Source organism: Taudactylus pleione, unplaced genomic scaffold (genome assembly GCF_031769625.1).
Source record: "Taudactylus pleione unplaced genomic scaffold, aTauple2 ptg000832l, whole genome shotgun sequence".
Classification (NCBI taxonomy): domain Eukaryota; kingdom Metazoa; phylum Chordata; class Amphibia; order Anura; family Myobatrachidae; genus Taudactylus; species Taudactylus pleione.
Genome location: NW_028285234.1, coordinates 579,254 through 602,615, shown reverse-complemented (window position 1 = coordinate 602,615; position 23,362 = coordinate 579,254). Strand labels below are relative to the sequence as shown.

The 23,362-nt window shown below is 53.5% G+C and overlaps 1 protein-coding gene across 1 annotated transcript in view; it reads right to left on the bottom strand.

Moving 5' to 3' along the window:
- Positions 1-23,149, bottom strand: part of KATNB1 (katanin regulatory subunit B1) — a 65,509-nt gene extending 42,360 nt beyond the window's left edge. The window contains exons 1-4 of the mRNA XM_088458425.1: positions 23,050-23,149; positions 7,353-7,596; positions 7,139-7,269; positions 6,922-7,039 (exon numbers count right to left, since the gene is read on the bottom strand). Coding sequence (XP_088314551.1) covers positions 6,922-7,039; positions 7,139-7,269; positions 7,353-7,392 — 289 coding nt within the window. The 5' untranslated portion in view covers positions 7,393-7,596; positions 23,050-23,149. The remainder of the gene's footprint in view (positions 1-6,921; positions 7,040-7,138; positions 7,270-7,352; positions 7,597-23,049) is intronic.
- Positions 23,150-23,362: the final 213 nt, after the last annotated feature.

The following is a 23,362-nucleotide window of genomic DNA, read 5'->3' as shown; positions in this document are numbered from 1 at the left end:
ACACACAGCCGGTCCCCAGACACACAGAGGGCTCTCCTGCTACCACACACACAGCCGGTCACCAGACACACAGAGGGCTCTCCTGCTACCACACACACAGCCGATCACCAGACACACAGAGGCCTCTCCTGCTGCCTCACACACAGCGATCACCAGACACACAGAGGCCTCTCCTGCTGCCACACACACAGCCGGTCACCAGACACACAGAGGCCTCTCCTGCTGCCACACACAGCCGGTCACCAGACACACAGAGGCCTCTCCTGCTGCCACACATACAGCCGGTCACCAGACACACAGAGGGCTCTCATGCTGCCTCACACACAGCGATCACCAGACACACAGAGGGCTCTCCTACTGCCACACACACAGCCGGTCACCAGACACACAGAGGGCTCTCCTGCTGCCACACACACAGCCGGTCACCAGACACACAGAGGCCTCTCCTTCTACCACACACACAGCCGGTCACCAGACACTCAGAGGCCTCTCCTGCTGCCACACACAGCCGGTCCCCAGACACACAGAGGCCTCTCCTGCTGCCACACACACAGCCGGTCACAAGACACACAGAGAGCTCTCCTGCTGCCTCACACACAGCGATCACCAGGCACACAGAGGGCGCTCCTGCTGCCACAGACACAGCCGGTCACCAGACACACAGAGGGCTCTCCTGCTGCCACACACACAGCCGGTCACCAGACACACAGAGGTCTCTCCTGCTGCTACATACACAGCTGGTCACCAGACACACAGAGATCACCAGACACACGGAGGCCTCTCCTGCTGCCACACACACAGCCAGTCCCCAGTCACACAGAGGCCTCTCCTGCTGCCACACACACAGCCGGTCACCAGACACACAGAGGGCTCTCCTGCTGCCACACACAGCCGGTCACCAGACACACAGAGGGCTCTCCTGCTGCCACACACACAGCCGGTCACCAGACACACAGAGGCCTCTCCTGCTGCCACACACACAGCCGGTCACCAGACACACAGAGGCCTCTCCTTCTACCACACACACAGCCGGTCATCAGACACACAGAGGCCTCTCCTTCTACCACACACACAGCCGGTCACCAGACACACAGAGGCCTCTCCTGCTGCCACACACAGCCGCTCACCAGACACACAGAGGGCTCTCCTGCTACCACACACACAGCCGGTCCCCAGACACACAGAGGGCTCTCCTGTTGCCACACAAACACAGCCGGTCCCCAGACACACAGAGGCCTCTCCTGCTGCCACACACACAGCCGGTCACCAGACACACAGAGGCCTCTCCTGCTGCCGCACACACAGCCGGTCACCAGACACACAGAGGGCTCTCCTGCTGCCACACACACAGCCGGTCACCAGACACACAGAGGGCTCTCCTGCTGCCACAGACACAGCCGGTCACTAGACACATAGAGGGCTCTCCTGCTGCCACATACAGCTGGTCACCAGACACACAGAGGGCTCTCCTGCTGCCACACACACACAGCCGATCACCAGTCACACTCTCCTGCTGCCACACACACAGCCGGTCCCCAGACACACAGAGGCCTCTCCTGCTGCTTCCGCACACAGCCGGTCACCAGACACACAGAGGGCTCTCCTGCTGCCACACACACAGCCGGTCACCAGACACACAGAGGCCTCTTCTGCTGCCACACACACAGCCGGTCACCAGACACACAGAGGGCTCTCCTGCTGCCACACACACAGCCGGTCACCAGACACACAGAGGGCTCTCCTGCTGCCACACACACACAGCCGGTCACCAGTCACACTCTCCTGCTGCCACACACAGAGCCGGTCCCCAGACACACAGAGGCCTCTCCTGCTGCCACACACACAGCCGGTCACCAGACACACAGAGGGCTCTCCTGCTGCCACACACACAGCCGGTCACCAGACACACAGAGGCCTCTCCTGCTGCCCCACACACAGCCGGTCACCAGACACACAGAGGGCTCTCCTGCTGCCACACACACAGCCGGTCACCAGACACACAGAGGCCTCTTCTGCTGCCACACACACAGCCGGTCACCAGACACACAGAGGGCTCTCCTGCTGCCACACACACAGCCGGTCACCAGACACACAGAGGGCTCTCCTGCTGCCACACACACAGCCGGTCACCAGACACACAGAGGGCTCTCCTGCTGCCACACACACAGCCGGTCACCAGACACACAGAGGGCTCTCCTGCTGCCACACACACACAGCCGGTCACCAGTCACACTCTCCTGCTGCCACACACAGAGCCGGTCCCCAGACACACAGAGGCCTCTCCTGCTGCTGCCGCACACAGCCGGTCACCAGACACACAGAGGGCTCTCCTGCTGCCACACACACAGCCGGTCACCAGACACACAGAGGCCTCTTCTGCTGCCACACACACAGCCGGTCACCATACACACAGAGGGCTCTCCTGCTGCCACACACACAGCCGGTCACCAGACACACAGAGGGCTCTCCTGCTGCCACACACACAGCCGGTCACCAGACACACAGAGGGCTCTCCTGCTGCCACACACACAGCCGGTCACCAGACACACAGAGGCCTCTCCTGCTGCCACACACACAGCCGGTCACCAGACACACAGAGGCCTCTCCTGCTGCCACACACACAGCCGGTCACCAGACACACAGAGGGCTCTCCTGCTGCCACACACACAGCCGGTCACCAGACACACAGAGGCCTCTCCTGCTGCCACACACACAGCCGGTCCCCAGACACACAGAGGCCTCTCCTGCTGCCACACACACACAGCCGGTCCCCAGACACACAGAGGCCTCTCCTGCTGCCACACACACAGCCGGTCCCCAGACACACAGAGGGCTCTCCTGCTACCACACACACAGCCGGTCACCAGACACACAGAGGGCTCTCCTGCTACCACACACACAGCCGGTCACCAGACACACAGAGGGCTCTCCTGCTGCTACACACACAGCCGGTCACCAGACACACAGAGGGCTCTCCTGCTACCACACACACAGCCGGTCACCAGACACACAGAGGGCTCTCCTGCTACCACACACACAGCCGGTCACCAGACACACAGAGGGCTCTCCTGCTGCTACACACAGCCGGTCACCAGACACACAGAGGGCTCTCCTGCTGCCACACACACAGCCGGTCCCCAGACACACACAGGGCTCTCCTGCTGCCACACACACAGCCGGTCGCCAGACACACAGAGGGCTCTCCTGCTGCCGCACACACAGCCGGTCCCCAGACACACAGAGGGCTCTCCTGCTGCCACACACACAGCCGGTCACCAGACACACAGAGGGCTCTCCTGCTGCCACACACAGCCGGTCACCAGACACACAGAGGGCTCTCCTGCTGCCACACACACAGCCGGTCACCAGACACACAGAGGCCTCTCCTGCTACCACACACACAGCCGGTCACCAGACACACAGAGGGCTCTCCTGCTGCCACACACACACAGCCGGTCACCAGACACACAGAGGGCTCTCCTGCTGCCATACACACAGCCGGTCACCAGACACACAGAGGGCTCTCCTGCTGCCATATACACAGCCGGTCACCAGACACACAGAGGGCTCTCCTGCTGCCGCACACACAGCCGGTCCCCAGACACACAGAGGCCTCTCCTGCTACCACACACACAGCCGGTCACCAGACACACAGAGGCCTCTCCTGCTGCCACACACACAGCCGGTCCCCAGACACACAGAGGCCTCTCCTGCTGCCACACACACACAGCCGGTCACCAGACACACAGAGGGCTCTCCTGCTGCCGCACACACAGCCGGTCACCAGACACACAGAGAGCTCTCCTGCTGCCACACACACAGCCGGTCACCAGACACACAGACGCCTCTCCTGCTGCCACACACAGCCGGTCACCAGACACACAGAGGCCTCTCCTGCTGCCTCACACAGCCGGTCCCCAGACACACAGAGGCCTCTCCTGCTGCCACACACACAGCCGGTCCCCAGACACACAGAGGCCTCTCCTGCTGCCACACACACACAGCCGGTCACCAGACACACAGAGGGCTCTCCTGCTGCCGCACACACAGCCGGTCACCAGACACACAGAGGGCTCTCCTGCTGCCACAGACACAGCCGGTCACTAGACACATAGAGGGCTCTCCTGCTGCCACATACAGCCGGTCACCAGACACACAGAGGGCTCTCCTGCTGCCACACACACACAGCCGGTCACCAGTCACACTCTCCTGCTGCCACACACACAGCCGGTCACCAGACACACAGAGGGCTCTCCTGCTGCCACACACACACAGCCGGTCACCAGTCACACTCTCCTGCTGCCACACACACAGCCGGTCCCCAGACACACAGAGGGCTCTCCTGCACACACATACACCTTACACCATACAGCCATACACCTTACTGCCATACACCATACAACTTACACCATACAGCCATACACCTTACACTATACTGCCATACAGCCATACACCATACAGCCATACACCATACAGCCATTCACCTTACACTATACTGCCACATAGCCATACACCATACACAATACTGCCATACAGCCATACACAATACTGCCATACACCTTACACCTTACATTATACTGCCATAAACCATACACCTTACATTATACTGCCATACACCTTACACCATACAGCCATAAACCATACACCTTACATTATACTGTCATACACCATACAGCCATAAACCATACACCATACTGCCATACAGCCTACACCTTACACTATACTGCCATACAGCCATACCCCATACAGCCATACTACCATACAGCCTACACCTTACACTATACTGCCATACACCTTACACCACACTGCCATACACCACACTGCCATACACCTTACACTATACTGCCAAACAGCCATACACCTTACACTATACTGCCATAAACCATACACCTTACATTATACTGCCTTACACCTTACACTATACTGCCATACCCCATACTACCATACAGCCTACACCTTACACTATACTGCCATACACCTTACACCTTACATTATACTGCCATACACCATACTGCCATACAGCCTACACCTTACACTATACTCCCATACAGCCATACACCTTACACACCCCATACACTATACAGCCATACCCCGTACACCATACAGCCATACCCCATACACCATACAGCCATACCCCGTACACCATACAGCCATAACCCGTACACCATACAGCCATACCCCGTACACCATACAGCCATACCCCGTACACCATACAGCCATACCCCGTACACCATACAGCCATACCCCGTACACCATACAGCCATACCCCGTACACCATACAGCCATACCCCGTACAGCATACACTATACTGCCATACACTATACTGCCATACACTATACTGCCATACACTATACTGCCATACACTATACTGCCATACACTATACTGCCATACACTATACTGCCATACACTATACTGCCATACACTATACTGCCATACACTATACTGCCATACACTATACTGCCATACACCTTACACTATACTGCCATACACCATACACTTATTGCCATACACCATACTGCTGACCAACCTTCCTCCAACCAGCCAACTAGTTGGCTTTACCCCAAGGAGACTATAATTCAAATTCAACTTATTGTTACTGAATTGGGTGGTGGGATGTAAATGTGGTTTCCTGCTGATGGGGAAGTCGCTTTGAGCAGATCGTACAGACAGAAAATAACAGTCACCCCTGGTATTCGGAAGAGTCATCCTCAACTCTATAGGCTCGATCCAATTAAGTGCGAGAGGTGCGATGTGCCGTGGCAATGGCGTTAAAACGCCGGCAACGGCCCGGCACATCGCACCCTTCGCAGCCCGACTCGCCACTGAATTCACCTGAATTTGCTCGCTGCCCTATGGGTGAGCGAGCACTTTCAGGCGAATCCGGTCGGTCGTCAAGCACGGCCACTGTCGCGATGACTCGCACACGCGAGTACATCGCACCTAATTGGATCGAGCCCTATGATCTTTGTTATCACTCTTAGAGTTGCTGCCAGACCGGACTGTAGATTCTAAATTGAGAATTTAGGTTCTGAAGCAGAAAGTGGAGAAGGGCCATGGAGTCCCTCCCATACGTGTAATACAGGACAACGATGGTCACAGACACCATTAGCTCGCCTTGGCAGGTCCTGTTTATCCCCGGCCTCAGAGACTGGGATCTGTGCACTCCGAGCTGGGTGTTAGGGATAGAGAGACCCATCTGGTTTCTGTACCAGGAAGAGATTGAGTATAAGCGAAGGCTGGGAGCACTTTCCCTGTACGCCTGAGAAACCATCTTATGCAGTTTTAGCCCAAATATGATACCACCAGATAAAGTAAGTGACCCCAAGACCTTCTTAACAAGCACGTTTACATCTCTCTGGAGCAATGAGAGTACGGATGCTGAAACGCTCCTATCCAATGCAGCATCACCCAGGTGCACAATGTTCCCCGAAGGGAAGAACCAGCCAATATAAAATAAGCTCCAGCTAGCCCCGCAACCAGACCATCCTAGGATACACTAATGGACACACACCTCTGGTGTTTGGGGTCCAACAGCGGCTTAAGTAAACTTATCGTAGAGGATTTACTAACTTGTCTACCGTCCTCTAGGGAGCGGTGGTACATTGGCTGGTGGACGGCAGCCTCGGTCACTATCTTCAGCAATTAAGTGACTGCGTACCACACACACTGAGGATTTTAGATTTAAAGTGTCCACTCTCTAGACCCCAAACAAGTGAGAAAAACAACAATCTACCACTATCCGTGAGCTGAGCTGTGGAACTCTTTATATGCGCCACTGAATGCTTAGCGAAGACAGTTTGTGAAAAAAAAGCCGCTATCACCTGGATGTGACCCTGTAACAGTGCCGACCGGTTCCTGGGTCCGTACAAAATGTCGTCCATTAAGCCAGGGTCAGAAAGCGAGAACAACATGAAACTTACTTTTAGCTTCTTCCATGTTCCAGACTCGTAAAGACCCAGACTGTGAGCCGGCCACGACCAGCTTCTCAGAGGTGCTGAACCGCACGCTCTCCACCGGGGAATTGTGTCCCGTCAGACTCTGCATGAAACAGAGACAGTGGTGAGAGGGACAGACAGAGGCCACCACAGAGGGGACAGACAGAGACCGCCACAGAGGGGACAGAAAACTGTCTCTCACCATAATGCAGTTCGGTTTGTTTACAGACCACAGGTTGACGTGACAGTCCTCACCCCCTGTGGCCAGGAGACGTCCAGAACTCTTCCCAAGGGCCACCGCAGACACACTGCTGGCATGAGCCACAATCTCTTCTATGGGAGATGAATGAGAAAATGAGCAGAAAGTAGTCAGACAGGGAGAGGCTACACCACAATGGAGGGCAGAAGAGACTCACGGAGCTTCCATGCTGGTTTGGTCACAGCAGAGGTTGCCATGTCTGTATGGAGAGGAATACAGCACTCTGCCCGGAGGGGTTACACCCCCCAGTACATGCCCCAAAGGACAGCTTGGAATGTGTTGTGTGAAGTAGAAGCTTTGGGTCTGGTTCACCAGAGCAATCTCAAGATCTGTCAGACGGCACAAGGATTACTGACCCACCCCAGGGCTTCTCTATGCAACTGGTGACCATAAATCTCAGGCTGGAAAAACAAAAGTGAATGAAGAACAATTAGTAAACAGAACAAGCATTGAAACTTCCCATTGCAGCTCAATCCCCGAGATGCCAAACCCATGTCCCCACTGGTCGTTCCACTCTGTACAGACCCAGCAACCCCTGACCCACCACAGCCTATTCTCTATAGGTCCAGCAATCGTGGTTCCTTCACAGCCTACTCTCTATAGGTCCAGCAAAACCGGTTCCTCCACAGCCTACTCTCTACAGGTCCAGCAACCCCTGAACCACCACAGCCTACTCTCTATAGGTCCAGCAATCCCGGTTCCTCCACAGCCTACTCTCTATAGGTCCAACAATCCTGGCCTTTCACGTTCCACTCTGTACATGCACAGCGACCCAGGCCCCTCAACAGCACATTCTGTATAGGCACAGCAATCTTAATCCCTCCATTTCCCATTCTGTATAGGCTAAGCAACCCATGACCCTACACGCCCCACTCTGTACAAGCCAAGCAACCCCAGCGCTTCCACAGCCAACTCTGTATAGGCCCGGCAACATCAGCCCCTCCACAGCCCACTCTGTGTAGGCCCGGCAATCTCAGCCCCTTAATAGCCCACTCTGTATAGATCCAGCAACCTCAGCCCCTTCACAGCACAGTCTCTACAGGCAACTGGTGATAGGAACGACTACCCCTCCAAGTCCCACTCTGTATAGGCCCAGTATTCCAGTCACCTCCATGTCCCACTCTGTATAGATCCAGCAATCTTAGCCCTTCCACAGCCCACTTAGCCCCTCCACAGCATACTCTGTACAGGCCCGGGAACCTCAGCCCCTCTACAGCCCACTCTGTATAGGCCCGGCGACCCTTCCAAGTCCCACTCTGTATAGGCCCAGCATTCCGTCACCTCCACGTCCCACTCTGTACAGGCCCAGCATTCCCGTCACCTCCACGTCCCACTCTGTACAGGCCCAGCATTCCCGTCACCTCCACGTCCCACTCTGTACAGGCCCAGCATTCCCGTCACCTCCACGTCCCACTCTGTACAGGCCCAGCATTCCCGTCACCTCCACGTCCCACTCTATACAGGCCCAGCATTCCCGTCACCTCCACGTCCCACTCTGTACAGGCCCAGCATTCCCGTCACCTCCACGTCCCACTCTGTACAGGTCCAGCATTCCCGTCACCTCCACGTCCCACTCTGTACAGGTCCAGCATTCCCGTCACCTCCACGTCCCACTCTGTACAGGTCCAGCATTCCGTCACCTCCACGTCCCACTCTGTACAGGTCCAGCATTCCTGTCACCTCCGCTTCCCACTCTGTACAGGCCCAGCATTCCCGTCACCTCCACGTCCCACTCTGTACAGGCCCAGCATTCCCGTCACCTCCACGTCCCACTCTGTACAGTTCCAGCATTCCGTCACCTCCGCGTCCCACTCTGTACAGGCCCAGCATTCCCGTCACCTCCACGTCCCACTCTGTAGAGGCCCAGCATTCCCGTAACCTCCGCCTCCCTCTCTGTACAGGCCCAGCATTCCCGTCACCTCCGCGTACCACTCTGTACAGGCCCAGCATTCCCGTCACCTCCGCCTCCCTCTCTGTACAGGCCCAGCATTCCGTCACCTCCACGTCCCACTCTGTACAGGCCCAGCATTCCCGTCACCTCCACGTCCCACTCTGTACAGGTCCAGCATTCCCGTCACCTCCCCATCCCTCTCTGTACAGGCCCAGCATTCCCGTCACCTCCGCATCCCTCTCTGTACAGGCCCAGCATTCCCGTCACCTCCGCATCCCTCTCTGTACAGGCCCAGCATTCCCGTCACCTCCACATCCCTCTCTGTACAGGCCCAGCATTCCCGCCACCTCCACGTCCCACTCTGTACAGGCCCAGCATTCCCGTCACCTCCGCATCACACTCTGTACAGGCCCAGCATTCCCGTCACCTCCGCATCCCACTCTGTACAGCCCAGCATTCCAGTCACCTCCACGTCCCACTCTGTACAGGCCCAGCATTCCCGTCACCTCCACGTCCCACTCTGTACAGGCCCAGCATTCCCGTCACCTCCACGTCCCACTCTGTACAGGCCCAGCATTCCCGTCACCTCCGCATCCCTCTCTGTACAGGCCCAGCATTCCCGTCACCTCCGCATCCCTCTCTGTACAGGCCCAGCATTCCCGTCACCTCCACATCCCTCTCTGTACAGGCCCAGCATTCCCGTCACCTCCACGTCCCACTCTGTACAGGCCCAGCATTCCCGTCACCTCCACGTCCCACTCTGTACAGGCGCAGCATTCCCGTCACCTCCACGTCCCACTCTGTACAGGCCCAGCATTCCCGTCACCACCACATCCCACTCTGTACAGGCCCAGCATTCCCGTCACCACCACATCCCACTCTGTACAGGCCCAGCAATTCCTGACCCCCCAGTCTATACTCCCAGTGATCCCAGGCACTGCAGGTCAATCTCACGTTCATTAGACCTCACTCTGTGTAAAGCTGGAAATCACATCTACCCCCACAGCAATACCTGATGTATGACACAGTAAGTGGTCTGGTGCACACATAGCTTTTCTGCTGCTGTACCAGCTAATAATTACTACACGCATCACATATAAACATATAATCATATAATATTACTATGATAATCAGGAATGACTAGTGACTTAAAGGGCCACGTAACCTATAATAGAGCGGTCACATGCCGTCTCTCTTCTGCGCTGTGTGATGAAGGCGGCCTGGCCAAGGGGTCAATAAATAAAATAATACCTGATCTGTCTACAGAGGATTAATAGATATTCTAGCACACAGTCACTGCCGCTCTGGCCCAGACCCCTCACTTCCCCCAGTGTGCTCTGATCCACCCTCTCCCAAATTACTTTATTCAGGTAATTACTTTCCTGCATCAGCACAATCCGACCCCTGGGGAACTTCTGGCACATGCACTCGCTTACTATGGAGAATAGATCCACAATGCTTAATATACAAACACAATAAAAATGATAAAGATATGCACAGAATGGAGAAATAGAAGGCAGGGACATAGCTGATAAGCCCAGGTAAGCCGGCCATGGCATCCCAGCGTTACAGCAGCCCCTCTCCCCTACTAGGAGGACCCTTTGTCAGATTACCCTACAGTTAAAACATTACATGCAGGCAAGACGCCATCAGTTCCTTACAGGCTAGGGGGAGGTGTATCCAGCCTCAGAGAGAGAACCATGGGAGATGTACCAAGCAGTGCCCTTCTGTCACTACGTCAGGAATACAGGGAAAAGAAGGTACAGGAAAGGACCTTACAGAGGCACACCCCAAATTAGGAAAAAATGGAAAAGAGAAAAAAAATAATATAAGTACTGTTTAAAACATATCTTATATTAATCACACTAAGAAAACCACCTGGCATAGACTGACGATTATAGAAAAAATATATATTCCAAAACCATTATAACAAGACAGCACAAACACATACAGGAATAAGGGCCTGATTCAGAGCCGGACGCTCTTTCAGAGCGCTCGCTCTGAATTAGTGCCCTCCTATTGTATTTTTAGAGCGGCATCCTGGCCGCTCGCATAGCTGTGTGTGACCACCCACAGCTAGTGCGAGCGGCCAGGATGATGGACGCGATGGTCAAGACCATCGCGACCATCGGACTTGCGACGAGACCCTTGTGGTAGGGTCTCGTTGCCGCAAGTCCCAGTGGACTTCTTGCTCTTACAGAGCAAGACGTAAACCCACTGACATCACTTGTGATGTCAGTGGGGCCGGCCCTAGACGGTAGGCGTTCCCATGGGAACGCCTCCGTCTGGGCAGCCACGCCCCCGGCACGCCCACCAAAGGGGTATGCTGTCACTCAACATCGACAGCACACCCCCTTTGTAGCGAGACCCGGAGCGACGGCTTGCCCGTCACTATCCGGGTCTCGCGCATGCGCAAAACTGAGCCGCCTCCGTCGTGCGCATGCGCACTGGGCCAACATCGACCCACTTGCGAGCGTTCAGCGCTCGCGAGCGGGTCTGAATCAGGCCCTAAGTGCGATATATGTTGAAGATATTGGGACAGGCTTTGCAGTGCCCACACGAGAAAGACTAATAACTGGGCTTTTCTTGGCTTCCATTGTGAAGTGGCTCCGAACACACGTCTCTCACATTTTTTGCCTTGCGCCAACTGATTTGAACTTTCGGGCAGAGACATTGCCGGAGATCAGGATCCAACATAAGTATATTCCAGTGTTTCTGTAGCAGCTCATAATGGATCATGACAGAGATTGCCAACAGACCGGATCTTATCTGGTGCCTCATCCTCTCTCTTGTTTGTGGGGAAAGTGAATGTATCTCTATCAATGTTGGATACCGTATGGATGCTCTTATAATGTACCTGTTGCTGGATCCCCTACTTCGTAGTCTTTTGGTCAGATCGTCACTTTGAGTTCTGAATGTTTGGTCATTGGAGAAGTTTCTCCTTAAGGCACACATCCACTAGACGATTAAATTGAGCGATTATCGTTCGAACATCGTTGGTCGTTTAGACATCTATCATCGTACAAATATGACGTACAGCCTGACAATAGCGTCAGGTTCAGCATGTTTGCAGATGACTGATGAGCCTTCAATGAATGACTGCTCTTTCATTATAGGCACATCACAGACAGACAACTGCACGCTTACAATGTCGTAATCACGCAGTCTTTTGCCTGTCGTCTAGTGGATGTGCGCCTTTAGTCTTAAATATTCCCCTTTCGAATCGTGGGTGGAAAATGGCTGCTATTGTGATGTAGTAAGCTATTAGTAGCAGTGGGTTTTCTAAAGAGGCCTGATATCAGGATACCTTGTCTGTCAATTGACAATTTAAGATCCAAGAAGGCTATAGTCTCTTTACTGGTCTCATAAGTAAATTTCAAGTTGAGATCATTCCCATTGAGCTTCATCATGAATTCATGAAAGCTCTCCTCTGATCCATTCCAAATTACCAGGATGTCACCGATATAGCTAATAAAGAGTGATATCAATGCACTGAATTCCTGATTTTCCTCATTGAAGGTGCATGTACGCTCCCATCACCCCAAAAAGATGTTAGCATACATGGGAGCGCACGCTGATCCCATCGTTGTCTCCTGACTTGAAGGTAATATTTCTTCTTGTTGAAGGTGAAGTAGGTTATATGTAAGATGGATTCCAGAAGCTCTATGAGGAGGTCATGGAAATCTGAAGAACCTGCCATGTTCAGAAAGAATTTCACTGCTTGTACACCCTTGTGATGATGGATACTTGTGTAAAGGGACTCGACATCGATACTGGCCAGTGTCTGTCCTTCCTCCTGTTTTATATTGTTAATCTTCCTCAGAACATCCATAGTATCCTGTGCATAGGAGGGTAGTGTAGTGACAAATTGTCTTAAGTGTGTATCAACAAAGATACTAGCTTGTTCGGATAACCCCCCCATGTCAGAGACAATGGGCCGGCCTGGAGGTTCAGGTCATCCCTTATGAGCTTTAGGCAGTAGGTAAAATGTGGGCGTTTTGGGGTATGCCACTCTCAGGAATTCAGATTCATGCTTAGTTATAACTCCTGATGATTTGGCTTTACCAATAACCCTGTTATATAGGGTAGTATAATTGTCTGCGGGATTGAAAAGCAGAGGTTAATAAAATTCCTGGTCCTTTAATTGCCGATAAGCCTCCTTAAGGTACATCTCAATTGGCCAGATGACCACATTGCCCGCCTTGTCCGAGGGTTTAATAACTCATTCCTCGTCTTCTACTGTGTAAGACGTAGAAAAGCAGAACCTGTCCTGTAAGTGCACGTACTCCTCACATACATCTAGAAATCATTTAACTATTATTCTCCCTAGTAACATGGAGGGACACCTCCAATTACCATTATACCCCATTGTGATAAATAGATAGGATTACGGTGATCAGCTCTTTAATGTCTATATGTGTTATGTCACACTTATGTTATATATGTTGTGTCATATTTTCGCTTCTCACACATGAGGCCTAACCCTTCATGACCACTCTCTTATGTTGTCAGCCATTGTCAGCAGCCTATACCCCACCATTTATTACTGTTGATATTTTGCTGCAAATATTGATATCTAACCTGCACATACCAATATGTACATCACCAAGATGGTGAATACATAGTATCTCTGGCAAGATGGTGAATACATAGTATCTCTGGCAAGATGGTGAATACATAGTATCTCTGGCAAGATGGTGAATACATAGTATCTCTGGCAAGATGGTGAATACATAGTATCTCTGGCAAGATGGTGAATACATAGTATCTCTGGCAAGATGGTGAATACACAGTATCTCTGGCAAGATGGTGAATACACAGTATCTCTGGCAAGATGGTGAATACACAGTATCTCTGGCAAGATGGTGAATACATAGTATCTCTGGCAAGATGGTGAACACATAGTATCTCTGGCAAGATGGTGAACACATAGTATCTCTGGCAAGATGGTGAACACATAGTATCTCTGGCAAGATGGTGAACACATAGTATCTCTGGCAAGATGGTGAACACATAGTATCTCTGGCAAGATGGTGAACACATAGTATCTCTGGCAAGATGGTGAACACATAGTATCTCTGGCAAGATGGTGAACACATAGTATCTCTGGCAAGATGGTGAACACATAGTATCTCTGGCAAGATGGTGAACACATAGTATCTCTGGCAAGATGGTGAACACATAGTATCTCTGGCAAGATGGTGAATACATAGTATCTCTGGCAAGATGGTGAACACATAGTATCTCTGGCAAGATGGTGAATACATAGTATCTCTGGCAAGATGGTGAATACATAGTATCTCTGGCAAGATGGTGAATACATAGTATATCTGGCAAGATGGTGAATACATAGTATCTCTGGCAAGATGGTGAACACACAGTATATCTGGCAAGATGGTGAACACATAGTATCTCTGGCAAGATGGTGAACACATAGTATCTCTGGCAAGATGGTGAATACATAGTATCTCTGGCAAGATGGTGAATACATAGTATCTCTGGCAAGATGGTGAATAAATAGTATCTCTGGCAAGATGGTGAATAAATAGTATCTCTGGCAAGATGGTGAATACATAGTATATCTGGCACGGGACTGCATATTTGTACATGGTGATTTCCATATGGCAATACCCTGCAGTCACAGATATCAATGGTATTTATATATGCAATTTGGTGTTAACTGTTACTTGTAAACACAAATTGCTATGCATATGTCAAATAACGAATACTCTGCCGTCAGATCTGTATTGTTATATTGTCATATATCAGACATTGATGGTGGGCATAGATCATTTCTACAACAACCACACTTTAATAAACAGGTGTACAAGGTACTATTACCTGAGATAAGATGTATCACACTTATTTCTGTATAGGTTTGTGCCATCTTGTTATACTTGTGTCAGTCTATGCCAGGCGGTTTCTTAGTGTGAATAATAAAAGGTATGTTTTAAACAGTACTTTAAAAAAAATAGTTCTCTTTTTCCCTAATTTGGGGCGTGCCTCGTTAAGGAGTCCTTTTCTATACCTTCTTTTCCCTGCGTACTTGCATACTCTAGGGCGCACCCCCATATTTCTCCATATGCCTATTTTGTAAATGATCTATTGAATATTTACTCCTGTGCAACTGTTCTTCCCATTTCCCCTTTACATACACTATGTCAGGAATACTAGGGTCAGGTACTGGTTTCTCTGCATACGTGTAGTCAGGGCTAAGCTGCTCACATACGTGTCTTAGGCCAGAAGACATGGCATCAGCACCCTCCCCACGTGGTCAATTGTTTCTCATTATGGCCCTTTACCTCGTGATCCAGCCATTCACGGCAACTTTTAAAATGGTTTCTGACATAATTCAAAAATACCTATTGAAATAATACTAAAGCCCTCAGGGAGAATGAGGCCTGGTTTAGAGCTGTACGCTGTTAGCCTCACGGCTGGCGGCTTCTGTGATCCTCTGCTGCATCTGAGGACCAACATTGGATCACCACCAGGCAGCTATCGGTCACCTGCGTAAGACTAGGCTTAGGTCAGAATGCCCACCACCTTTGCTGCATCTGAGGACCAGCATCGAAATGGCCACCAGAACGCCTCAGCTGTATCTGAGGCAGCTATCGGTCACCTGAATAAGACTAGGCTTACGCCTCTGCTGTATCTGAGGACCAGCATCGGAATGGCCACCAGAACGCCTCAGCTGTATCTGAGGACCAGCATTGTATCACCACCAGGCAGCTATCAGTCACCTGAGTAAGACTAGGCTTAGGTCAAAATGACCACCAGAACGCCTCTGCTGTATCTGAGGAGCAGCATTGGATCACCACCAGGCAGCTATCAGTCACCTGAGTGAGACTAGGCTTAGGTCAGAATAACCACCAGAACGCCTCTGCTGTATTTGAGGACCAGCATCGGAATAGCCACCGGAACGCCTCAGCTGTATCTGAGGACCAGCATTGGATCACCAACAGGTAGGTTGGACTGACCAATCACTTGAAAATAGTTGTATTTTGAGTCTTCTTCAACCCCAATGCGCGTCCTCACCGTCGTCTAGTTGGATCGCAGATCAGATGGTTTTGCAGAGAGATCTCAACTGATTGTGTAGGAATTGACACACATTATGTGATGCGATTGATCAAATCGTATGGTCTTATGTGAAATAGTTGCATTTTAAATACAAATTGTCCTGTATCTGAAGGGAAGAATTTTCAAGGGAAATCGTACAACTGATCTGTCCAACTTTTGAATCTCACCGTGTATGGCCAGGTCAGAATGCCCACCAGAACGCCTCTGCTGTATCTGAGGACCAGCATTGGATCACCACCAGGCAGCTATCAGTCACCTGAGTAAGACTAGGCTTAGGTCAGAATGCCCACCAGAACGCCTCTGCTGTATCTGAGGACCAGCATTGGATCACCACCAGGCAGCTATCAGTCACCTGAGTAAGACTAGGCTTAGGTCAGAATGACCACCAGAACGCCTCTGCTGTATCTGAGGACCAGCATTGGATCACCACCAGGCAGCTATCGGTCACATGAGTAAGCCTAGGCTTAGGTCAGAATGACCACCAGAACGCCTCTGCTGTGGCCAGAAAATCTGCATGGGAAGACCGGCAGGACAGGAGTTGCATCGCATCACCAGCGCATAATTTGTGTACAACTATAAAAAGACAGGGGGCTTTTCATGCTACCGAATGGCTGATGAAGGAGAACAGCCGCCTGCACTGGAAAGTCCAGTAAGGGGTAAATTTACTAAAGTGAGAGTTTTTAGAAGTGAGTTTTAGAAGAGATGTTGCCCATAGCAACAACATTCTAGCTATTTTCTTCTAGAAGGCGCTAGTTAAATGTTAACTAGAATCTGATTGGTTGCTATGGGCAACATTCTAAAAACTCTCACTTTAGTAAATTTACCCCTAAGTGTAATGATATCAGTGTACAGGCACTAACTGTGTATATGGTAATGTTATAACAAGAATATAGTGGATGAACCAGTATTGTACACATGACGACATCTTCAGCGTCCCAAGAAAACGACACATGGAATATCTCACCCTCAACTATTCTCCACCCCATCAGTCCTCATCCCCAAATACCCCTCCCACGCCACCCATCGTCCTCACTAACCCCTCCCCTACCATCCTCACCTTCATCCTACCGCACCTCTCATCCTCAATTACCTCAGTGCCACCACAACTATCACTTACCCCAAATCTAACCCTCACTTACCCCTCCTCCACCTCTAACCCTCACTTACTCTCACCCAGCACCTCTTCACGCCCTACTGCACCTCTCATCCTCAATTACCTCAGTGTCACCACAGCTATCATTTACCCCAAATCTAACCCTCACTTACCCCTCCTCCACCTCTAACCCTCACTTACTCTCATCCAGCACCTCTAACCCTCACTTACTCTCACCCAGCACCTCACATCCTCACTTACCCCACCACTGCCACCTCTCACCCTCACTTACCCCACCACTGCCACCTCTCATCCTCACTTACCCCACCACTGCCACCTCACATCCTCACTTACCCCACCACTGCCACCTCTCATCCTCACTTACCTCACCACCGCCACCTCTCATCCTCACTTACCCACCACCGCCACCTCTCATCCTCACTTACCCACCACCGCCACCTCTCATCCTCACTTACCTCACCACTGCCACCTCTCATCCTCACTTACCCCACCACTGCCACCTCTCATCCTCACTTACCCACCACCGCCACCTCTCATCCTCACTTACCTCACCACTGCCACCTCTCATCCTCACTTACCCCACCACTGCCACCTCTCATCCTCACTTACCTCACCACTGCCACCTCTCATCCTCACTTACCTCACCACCGCCACCTCTCATCCTCACTTACCCACCACCGCCACCTCTCATCCTCACTTACCTCACCACTGCCACCTCTCATCCTCACTTACCCCACCACTGCCACCTCTCATCCTCACTTACCCACCACCGCCACCTCTCATCCTCACTTACCTCACCACTGCCACCTCACATCCTCACTTACCCCACCACTGCCACCTCTCATCCTCACTTACCTCACCACCGCCACCTCTCAGCCTCACCCACCTCACCACCGCCACCTCTCATCCTCACTTACCCACCACCGCCACCTCTCAGCCTCACCCACCTCACCACTGCCACCTCACATCCTCACTTACCCCACCACTGCCACCTCTCATCCTCACTTACCTCACCACCGCCACCTCTCAGCCTCACCCACCTCACCACCGCCACCTCTCATCCTCACTTACCCACCACCGCCACCTCTCATCCTCACTTACCTCACCACTGCCACCTCTCACCCTCACTTACCTCAGCACTGCCACCTCTCACCCTCACTTACCTCAGCACTGCCACCTCTCACCCTCACTTACCTCACCACTGCCACCTCTCAGCCTCACCCACCTCAGCACTGCCACCTCTCACCCTCACTTACCTCACCACTGCCACCTCTCACCCTCACTTACCTCACCACTGCCACCTCTCACCCTCACTTACCTCACCACTGCCACCTCTCATCCTCACTTACCCACCACCGCCACCTCTCACCCTCACTTACCTCACCACTGCCACCTCTCACCCTCACTTACCTCAGCACTGCCACCTCTCACCCTCACCTCACCACTGCCACCTCTCACCCTCACTTACCTCAGCACTGCCACCTCTCACCCTCACTTACCTCACCACTGCCACCTCTCACCCTCACTTACCTCAGCACTGCCACCTCTCACCCTCACCTCACCACTGCCACCTCTCACCCTCACTTACCTCAGCACTGCCACCTCTCACCCTCACTTACCTCACCACTGCCACCTCTCACCCTCACTTACCTCACCACTGCCACCTCTCACCCTCACTTACCTCACCACTGCCACCTCTCACCCTCACTTACCCAACACCACCACCTCTCATCCTCACTTACCTCACCACTGCCACCTCTCATCCTCACTTACCCCACCACTGCCACCTCTCACCCTCACTTACCCCACCACCGCCACCTCTCATCCTCACTTACCCCACCACCGCCACCTCTCACCCTCACTTACCTCACCACCGCCACCTCTCACCCTCACTTACCTCACCACTGCCACCTCTCACCCTCACTTACCTCAGCACTGCCACCTCTCACCCTCACTTACCTCACCACTGCCACCTCTCACCCTCACCTCACCACTGCCACCTCTCACCCTCACTTACCTCACCACTGCCACCTCTCACCCTCACTTACCTCACCACTGCCACCTCTCACCCTCACTTACCTCACCACTGCCACCTCTCACCCTCACTTACCTCACCACTGCCACCTCTCACCCTCACTTACCTCACCACTGCCACCTCTCACCCTCACCTCACCACTGCCACCTCTCACCCTCACCTCACCACTGCCACCTCTCACCCTCACTTACCTCAGCACTGCCACCTCTCACCCTCACCTCACCACTGCCACCTCTCACCCTCACTTACCTCAGCACTGCCACCTCTCACCCTCACTTACCCCACCACTGCCACCTCTCACCCTCACTTACCCCACCACTGCCACCTCTCACCCTCACTTACCTCACCACTGCCACCTCTCACCCTCACTTACCTCACCACTGCCACCTCTCACCCTCACTTACCTCAGCACTGCCACCTCTCACCCTCACTTACCTCACCACTGCCACCTCTCACCCTCACTTACCTCAGCACTGCCACCTCTCACCCTCACTTACCCCACCACTGCCACCTCTCACCCTCACTTACCCCACCACTGCCACCTCTCACCCTCACTTACCTCACCACTGCCACCTCTCACCCTCACTTACCTCACCACTGCCACCTCTCACCCTCACTTACCTCACCACTGCCACCTCTCACCCTCACTTACCCCACCACTGCCACCTCTCACCCTCACTTACCTCACCACTGCCACCTCTCACCCTCACTTACCTCACCACTGCCACCTCTCACCCTCACTTACCTCACCACTGCCACCTCTCACCCTCACTTACCCCACCACTGCCACCTCTCACCCTCACTTACCTCACCACTGCCACCTCTCACCCTCACTTACCTCACCACTGCCACCTCTCACCCTCACTTACCTCACCACTGCCACCTCTCACCCTCACTTACCTCACCACTGCCACCTCTCACCCTCACTTACCTCACCACTGCCACCTCTCACCCTCACTTACCCCACCACTGCCACCTCTCACCCTCACTTACCTCACCACTGCCACCTCTCACCCTCACTTACCTCACCACCGCCACCTCTCACCCTCACTTACCTCACCACTGCCACCTCTCACCCTCACTTACCTCACCACTGCCACCTCTCACCCTCACTTACCTCATCACTGCCACCTCTCACCCTCACTTACCTCACCACTGCCACCTCTCACCCTCACTTACCTCACCACTGCCACCTCTCACCCTCACTTACCCCACCACTGCCACCTCTCACCCTCACTTACCTCACCACTGCCACCTCTCACCCTCACTTACCTCACCACTGCCACCTCTCACCCTCACTTACCTCACCACTGCCACCTCTCACCCTCACTTACCCCACCACTGCCACCTCTCACCCTCACTTACCTCACCACTGCCACCTCTCACCCTCACTTACCTCACCACTGCCACCTCTCACCCTCACTTACCTCACCACTGCCACCTCTCACCCTCACTTACCTCACCACTGCCACCTCTCACCCTCACTTACCTCACCACTGCCACCTCTCACCCTCACTTACCCCACCACTGCCACCTCTCACCCTCACTTACCTCACCACCGCCACCTCTCACCCTCACTTACCTCACCACCGCCACCTCTCACCCTCACTTACCTCACCACTGCCACCTCTCACCCTCACTTACCTCACCACTGCCACCTCTCACCCTCACTTACCTCACCACTGCCACCTCTCACCCTCACTTACCTCACCACTGCCACCTCTCACCCTCACTTACCTCACCACTGCCACCTCTCACCCTCACTTACCTCACCACTGCCACCTCTCACCCTCACTTACCTCACCACTGCCACCTCTCACCCTCACTTACCTCACCACTGCCACCTCTCACCCTCACTTACCCCACCACTGCCACCTCTCACCCTCACTTACCTCACCACTGCCACCTCTCACCCTCACTTACCTCACCACTGCCACCTCTCACCCTCACTTACCTCACCACTGCCACCTCTCACCCTCACTTACCCCACCACTGCCACCTCTCACCCTCACTTACCTCACCACTGCCACCTCTCACCCTCACTTACCTCACCACTGCCACCTCTCACCCTCACTTACCTCACCACTGCCACCTCTCACCCTCACTTACCTCACCACTGCCACCTCTCACCCTCACTTACCCCACCACTGCCACCTCTCACCCTCACTTACCTCACCACTGCCACCTCTCACCCTCACTTACCTCACCACTGCCACCTCTCACCCTCACTTACCCCACCACCGCCACCTCTCACCCTCACTTACCTCACCACCGCCACCTCTCACCCTCACTTACCTCACCACCGCCACCTCTCACCCTCACTTACCCCACCACTGCCACCTCTCACCCTCACTTACCTCACCACTGCCACCTCTCACCCTCACTTACCTCACCACTGCCACCTCTCACCCTCACTTACCTCACCACTGCCACCTCTCACCCTCACTTACCTCACCACTGCCACCTCTCACCCTCACTTACCTCACCACCGCCACCTCTCACCCTCACTTACCTCACCACCGCCACCTCTCACCCTCACTTACCTCACCACCGCCACCTCTCACCCTCACTTACCTCACCACCGCCACCTCTCACCCTCACTTACCTCACCACCGCCACCTCTCACCCTCACTTACCTCACCACCGCCACCTCTCACCCTCACTTACCTCACCACCGCCACCTCTCACCCTCACTTACCTCACCACTGCCACCTCTCACCCTCACTTACCTCACCACCGCCACCTCTCACCCTCACTTACCTCACCACTGCCACCTCTCATCCTCACTTACCCCACCACCGCCACCTCTCACCCTCACTTACCTCACCACCGCCACCTCTCACCCTCACTTACCTCACCACCGCCACCTCTCACCCTCACTTACCTCACCACTGCCACCTCTCACCCTCACTTACCTCACCACCGCCACCTCTCACCCTCACTTACCTCACCACTGCCACCTCTCACCCTCACTTACCTCACCACTGCCACCTCTCACCCTCACTTACCTCACCACCGCCACCTCTCACCCTCACTTACCTCACCACCGCCACCTCTCACCCTCACTTACCTCACCACTGCCACCTCTCATCCTCACTTACCCCACCACCGCCACCTCTCACCCTCACTTACCTCACCACTGCCACCTCTCACCCTCACTTACCCCACCACCGCCACCTCTCACCCTCACTTACCTCACCACCGCCACCTCTCACCCTCACTTACCTCACCACTGCCACCTCTCACCCTCACTTACCTCACCACCGCCACCTCTCACCCTCACTTACCTCACCACCGCCACCTCTCACCCTCACTTACCTCACCACCGCCACCTCTCACCCTCACTTACCTCACCACTGCCACCTCTCACCCTCACTTACCTCACCACCGCCACCTCTCACCCTCACTTACCTCACCACTGCCACCTCTCACCCTCACTTACCTCACCACTGCCACCTCTCACCCTCACTTACCTCACCACCGCCACCTCTCACCCTCACTTACCTCACCACTGCCACCTCTCACCCTCACTTACCTCACCACCGCCACCTCTCACCCTCACTTACCTCACCACCGCCACCTCTCACCCTCACTTACCTCACCACTGCCACCTCTCATCCTCACTTACCCCACCACCGCCACCTCTCACCCTCACTTACCTCACCACTGCCACCTCTCACCCTCACTTACCTCACCACTGCCACCTCTCACCCTCACTTTCCCCCTCTCCCACTTACCGCAGACGCCGCACAGCCGGTTACCGGGAAGGGGTCACCTGTGTATAAGCCGCGCTCCAATTCGTCGTTTCCTAACAACCAGAGCAACACAAACCATAGCCACGCCCCAAACTGCCAGAGCTGCGTCCGGCGCCGTGACGTCACACGTAGTGAAACCACAGACGCCATGACACTTCCTGGCAGAGTCCAACAGCGGCCCCAGGGCCCCTCATATCACTGATCACGTTACTCAGCACTGTATAATATTACTCTATGTAGTGTATAATGTTACTGTATATTACTACTCTGTATAATATTATAGAGTAGCATTATA